The 6,407-nt window shown below is 36.2% G+C and overlaps 1 protein-coding gene across 2 annotated transcripts in view; it reads right to left on the bottom strand.

Annotated features, from left to right (window-relative positions):
• The window catches only part of LOC107593338 (serine/threonine-protein kinase Nek7-like), a 45,428-nt gene that overhangs the window by 27,918 nt on the left and 11,103 nt on the right, over window positions 1–6,407 (bottom strand). For both annotated transcript variants that reach the window (XM_016283024.1, XM_016283025.1), the window contains exons 3-4: window positions 5,891–6,001; window positions 2,458–2,566 (exon numbers count right to left, since the gene is read on the bottom strand). In XM_016283024.1, coding sequence (XP_016138510.1) covers window positions 2,458–2,566; window positions 5,891–6,001 — 220 coding nt within the window. The remainder of the gene's footprint in view (window positions 1–2,457; window positions 2,567–5,890; window positions 6,002–6,407) is intronic.

A 6,407-nucleotide genomic window follows, 5' to 3' on the forward strand; every position in this document is an offset into this window, starting at 1 on the left:
GAGAATTAGAAGGAAGTAAATACATATTTAGGTGGTGTAACAGGCTATTATAATACAATGTCATTAATCAATATATTAAGATAACCTATGTTATTTAAATTACTAAAATAGCCTATAGACAATAATGAGCAATAGGCCTAATAATTCACCACATTGCATAGGATGATGCGATGACAAATTCAAGCGCAGCTTCACCTAATTAATTATTAATTTGTTTAGTTGTATCATTTATAATTTGAATTATACAAGAACACCACCAATAAACTTCGGGTAATCAAAAAAAAAAAAAGGTTTTATTAATTTCATCAGATCGGATTTTTTTTCTTCAGAAAACAGGCAGACTAGAATAAATAGCAACACAGAAGCGAACAATAAATGATAGAAATGGCAAAACAAAAATTTTATAACTAATCCAAATTTTGAACAATTATGAGTAACATTAGGATAAAACGTCTAAATATGATATATTGATCGCTGTCAGATGCTGAGCCGACAGGATGCTTTACTTATCTCCCCACCATCAGACTCTCCATCACTCATGGCATTTAGTGCTTCTAATACCTCTTCAGCATTCATAAATCGCCTTCTTTTACTCATTTTGTCTTTATTTATGAAACTGATAAACGCTAATTCAGTGACTGAAAGGCGTTGCCTAGCAATGTACTATGCTAAAACATAAGCGACACGAAAATGACAGCACAAACATACAGGCATTATAGCAGGCAAATTTGACCCACGCTGGCTCCTTACAGGTATAAATGCCCCGTTTTTTTTATCTGGTTTTATCTAAACAGTTTTTAACAACAGGGGATAGTAAATCACACAATTTTAGTAAAAGTCAGTGACGGGGAGACTTGAATGTTTTATTAAAAATCTTTTATGTACGTTTTAAAAACAGCCACGGGTAAAATTTACCCTGTGGCGGTTCTAGTGTTAAACATGTATTTTTTCATGTATGTAAAAACACTTTTTTTTTTTTTGGTAGTTTTACTGTTTTGACGGTTGCACTTTTTCTGGCTGTTTTTGTACGCAAGGATGCATATTATGTAAATGCACCTTTAAGAGATCTGTCAGATTAGTCAAGACTATCTTAAAATAACCCCATCAACTAGTCAATTTTGAAAAAGACAGTTTTCATCATCAACAAGCACATGGCACATATTTACATATCAGAATCTATCAACTTTTTAGCAACTTAGTCCACCCTGATGAACATCATTGTTTTTTTTATTCTAAACTTACCGAAATACATGGTAAATGTTATTTATCCATCTATTAACTGTCTCCTGTCAGACTTTCAACAGTTGCATTTACCAGTTTCTTTCTTTTTTTTTTGCGGTAAATTTACAATCAGTTTAATAGTAATTCCCAAGATCGGGAATTTTGCATGATGGTGAGGATTTCCCCACACAAATTTTGCAACGAGTTCAAGCTGGTAACGTGGATTGTGTGCGTTATACACAGCTACACTATTACAATGGAAAAATCAACCTTTCAGTGTATAAAAATTTTGCAGGAAAAAAATTTTCAAGGAGGGGGTTCACCAAAAATGTTTAATTTGCTGAAAATGTACTCACCTTCAGCCCATCAAAGATGTTGAGTTTATTTCTTCATTGGAAGAGATTTGGAGAAATTTAGCATTACATCACTTGCTCACCAATGGATCCTCTGCAGTGAATGGGTGCCGTCAGAATGAGAGTCCAAACAGCTGATAAAACATCACAATAATCCACAAGTAATCCACACGACTTCAGAAGTGAAAAGCTGCATGTTTGTAAGAAATAAATCCATCATTTAGACGTTTTTAACTTTAAACCATTGCTTTTAGCAAAAATATAAAGAAATCTATTCATAATATTGCTTTCTCCCATGAAAAAGTCATCTTTGAATCAGGAGAGAAATATGCACAGATCAAGCACCATTTATGAGTGAAAACAGTCCAAATGGTTCTAAACTAGTTTGTCGGTGGACTTTGATGTGAGAGGACAACAGGGCATGGACTTTTTCATTGGGGGAAGCATTTTAATGGATTACAGACATATATTTTGATTTGTATTTTTGGCCAGAAGTGACTGTTCAAAATTAAAACACCTTAATTATGAATTTGTTTCTGACAAACATGCAGCTTTTTGCTTCACTAAAGGTTAATTGATGAACTAAAGTTGTGTAGATTACCGTTTTGTTTTTATCAGCTGTTTAGACTCATTCTGACGGCACCCATTCACTGCAGAGGATCCACTGGTGAGCAAGTGATGTAATGCTACATTTCTCTAAATATGTTCCAATGAAGAAAGAAACTCCAATAGGTGACATATTTCTTTTAAGGGTCAGTGAAAGGGGAAAAAATGGACAGAAAAAATAAAATATGTAATAGAAGTAGAATATGTCTCCTTTAAAGTCTGTTTCTACATGTACATGTCACAAGACGTGTGTATGTGTGTGTGTGTGTATGTGTACCTCTGTGCATTACGCGGCGGGAGTGCATGTGTTCCAGTGCGCTGCACAGCTGAACAAAGTACTTCCATACTGTCTTCTCAGGAATCAGTCGTCTTTGTTTCTTGAAATGCTGCAGGCAATAAACAAATAAATAAATAAATATGCTGTGATGGCAGCACAGACTTTTCATAGACGCATGCAATCTTCGTTAACCCATAACATCAACGTTTTATTCTAAATGTTTAGCAGTCAAACTGCTCAACCTACTGAATGGCTATTAAAGGCACACAGTTTTTAAGATTTAAGAAGCCTTAAGATATAAATTGTCTCAAAAGCTCAGCATGAACCCCTGCTACTCTAAAAAGAGCACAACAGGAGGACCATGAAGGTGAAGGGCTCTGGGTTCGACTATAATCTGATGCAGGCTGTAGATTGAAACCCCTCAATAAACTTTCCTTGCCTTTTCATTTGAAGCAACTGCAATGGAAAACATCTGAAGTTTGTGAGTACAGCAGGAGCCTCATGGGGAAACAAACATTTGGGGAGACTTTCAAGATGCACACATGCTTAGGATGATTACAGCATACAAGCACTGAGAAACATCTCCATGAATATGACAGATTGCAATTAGATAATGCCAACAAGATCTTTACATAACGGATGCACATGTATTTTAACATATTAGTTACTGGCTGATATTTGTGATTTTATCAGTTGATACTGAATATTAATTAGCCGAAAAATGAATGTTAAACATCATAATTTACATTCAAACCTTTATTAGGCGTTTCTTCGAAATGCATGGTAAACATGTTATTTATCCATCTATTAATTTTTTGTCAGACTTTTTGTACCGTTCAAAGGGTCGGTAAGATTTTTAATGTTGTTGAAAAAAGTCTCTTATTCTCACCAAGGCTGCATTTATTAGATAAAAAATAGTACAATAAAAACATTAATATTGTGGAATATTACTACTATTTAAAATAATTTGTTCATATTTTATTATATTTTAAAATGTAATTTATTCCTGTGAAGCAACGCTGGATTTTCTCAGTTGATACTGAATATTAATTAGCCGAAAAATGAATGTTAAACATCATAATTTACATTCAAACCTTTATTAGGCGTTTCTTCGAAATGCATGGTAAACATGTTATTTATCCATCTATTAATTTTTTGTCAGACTTTTTGTACCGTTCAAAGGGTCGGTAAGATTTTTAATGTTGTTGAAAAAAGTCTCTTATTCTCACCAAGGCTGCATTTATTAGATAAAAAATAGTACAATAAAAACATTAATATTGTGGAATATTACTACTATTTAAAATAATTTGTTCATATTTTAATATATTTTAAAATGTAATTTATTCCTGTGAAGCAACGCTGGATTTTCAGCATCATTACTCCAGTCCTCAGTGTCACATGATCCTTCAGAAATTATTCTAATATGATGATTGGCTGATTAAACATTTATTATTATTTTATTATTATTAAGATTTATTTTTGGCATTTTATTGTGATAGGATAGTTTAGAGTTGCCAGGAAACAAATTGGGAGAGAGAAGGGGGGGGGGAACAGGATCGGGACTCGAACTCGGGACGCCCACAAGGCTATCGTTGCCGACACAAATCACCAATTTGTGAACCAATGCAACTAATTCAAATCATCAACTCAAACAAACAATTCGCTCACGAATCAGATGCAATATCCAATGCGATGGATTTAGTTTTTTTTTTTTTTTTTGTAATTGCACAATTATTTTCCATGACTGCTGTAAAAGTAACAGATAAAGATTTTACAAAAGAATCACCTTGACTCCAAATCTTTTGGCGTCATTGTGAACGCAGTGGGATTTTTCTTAAAACACATATTTGTACTGACCAATCATCTCTTGACATGGTTTGTAGGCCATGAACATCATTTAATCTCTTAAACACAGATTTCAAGTGTGTTTGATATTACGTTTCACCAATTTCAGATCAAAGCGCACAGTTTGTTTTAAATCAAACAGATGTTTTAGCATTGCTGACAATTCTGGACACTACTTCATAAAACCAACATCTATTATTCTCCTAAAACGCTGAGTGTGATACACCATCAAATGATCCTTTTTAAAATTCTGCAGCGATCCAGAGCTTTTAGCATGGTGTTGTCCAGAGCAGTCGCTTTAGAGGTCTGCAAGTGCACGACCTCGCTTCAAAGCAGAAACTAATATGACGTTACGCTATTAATTAAGACAGAATGAAGCTTGCTTAGCCAAAACGACTGAGTAATTATGACCTTTTCACATGCAGTCTCAATAATTGTGAAGTAAACCTTCTTGTCGAGGCAGTTAAAAGGGGTCGGGAATTGATTAACAAAACAGGTTATTTTAGCGCGACATAATACTTCATTGTGCGAATGCTCACTCGGGCCGCTTTGCGCCTCGTCCCCACCCGTACCTCTTCACAAAACAGCGGCGAGCGTGCAGTCTCAAGCCCCAGAAAACCTTGGCCCACATCCAAACAAAGCCGGTGGATCTATTCTTCCCCTGCCTTTCTATTTGCATATCAGAGGGCTGTTTGATGTCAATGAGGGAGAGCGGCAGCCCCCTCTGTGCCTTTAAAAAGTAAACACGGCACATGCAATATTCTGTAAGTGCATGCAAATGAAGGGGCCATTTGATATCATTTGAATTCCGAGATGGACAGAAAGAATTGGGGAGGGGGCTGAGACGCAAAAAAAATAACAAAGAATAAATTAAAAAAATATATTTATGCATTCGGAGCTTCAGTTTTACATATGACTCAATGTTCGGTCGTACAATGCTGAGGGGATTAGCCGCTGTAGGGGAGGGGGCTGAGACGCAAAAAAAATAACAAAGAATAAATTAAAAAAATATCTTCAGTTTTACATATGACTCAATGTTCGGTCGTACAATGCTGAGGGGATTAGCCGCTGTGTACACCTGTGCAGTGACATTGTTTAATAAAAAATAAAACTAATTAAAGCGCTGCAGAGCAGAAGGGCAGAGAAATCAAGCAGCGTGGTGGAGTGGACCGAAGTCGGGATATTTGCGCAAGCGTGCGTTATGATGCACATGTCAAAGGCGTCGTCATACTAATTCGTCCTGTTCCTCATTTATCCTTCTGCAAACGCTTTGTTTGCGCTGGGAATGATTTATGCGGGTGGAGATTTGACGGCGAGGGGTTTTACATGCAGACCATTAAATGTGGAGCATCAAGTTGTAAATGCGAACTGCAGGGGTTGTCAGGAGGAAACGGGATGGCTGAGTGAATCGAACGTGCATGAGTCTAATAAACAATACGGTTGTTGTAACCAAGCCAAAGGGTATCCTAAAAACGTGGTCGGGATGTAGATCATTTTACCTACGTTCGGTCATCTAGCAGCTGGTACGGTGGGAATACTCTGAGGGAGGAAAAAAGGAAACTGCTGACAAATCGGCATGTGTCCTTACCTTTATCATTTGTGAGAGGTCCCCGGCGTCTGCGAGCTCCAGTACTATATTTAGCTCGTTCTCTTCAATGAATGACGCGTGGTATTTAATTACGTTGGGGTGGTTCAATTGCTGTGGAAAAGAGGGACAGAAAAGGCAGAATGTCAGTGACTGTTTAATTATTAACAAGACTCTGTGGCTCAGGAAAGCCTGCAAATAAGACGGAGGCAGAAACTAAAGCAGATGCTTGTATGAAGGTAATAATGACATTATCGTCTAGTGTTTGAGGTACTCTGGTCTCTTCAAAATTAAAACGACTTGAATGGAACACATTTACAACTGCTGTGGTAATATCAGAAATGACAGAAAAATGGGTAACAATTAGGCTTGTCAAATAATGCAGTTATGCAGTGTTAATTTTTGTAAAAAAAATAAATAATAATAATAATAATTGTACAAATTAAAATAAATGAAATAATAAGTCTGATAATCTCCAGTCCAACAGTGTGCGCGCGCGCGTGTGTGTGCGTGCGTGCGT

The sequence above is a fragment of the Sinocyclocheilus grahami genome, unplaced genomic scaffold (assembly GCF_001515645.1).
Source record: "Sinocyclocheilus grahami isolate Dianchi unplaced genomic scaffold, SAMN03320097.WGS_v1.1 scaffold169.1, whole genome shotgun sequence".
In the NCBI taxonomy this organism is placed as follows: domain Eukaryota; kingdom Metazoa; phylum Chordata; class Actinopteri; order Cypriniformes; family Cyprinidae; genus Sinocyclocheilus; species Sinocyclocheilus grahami.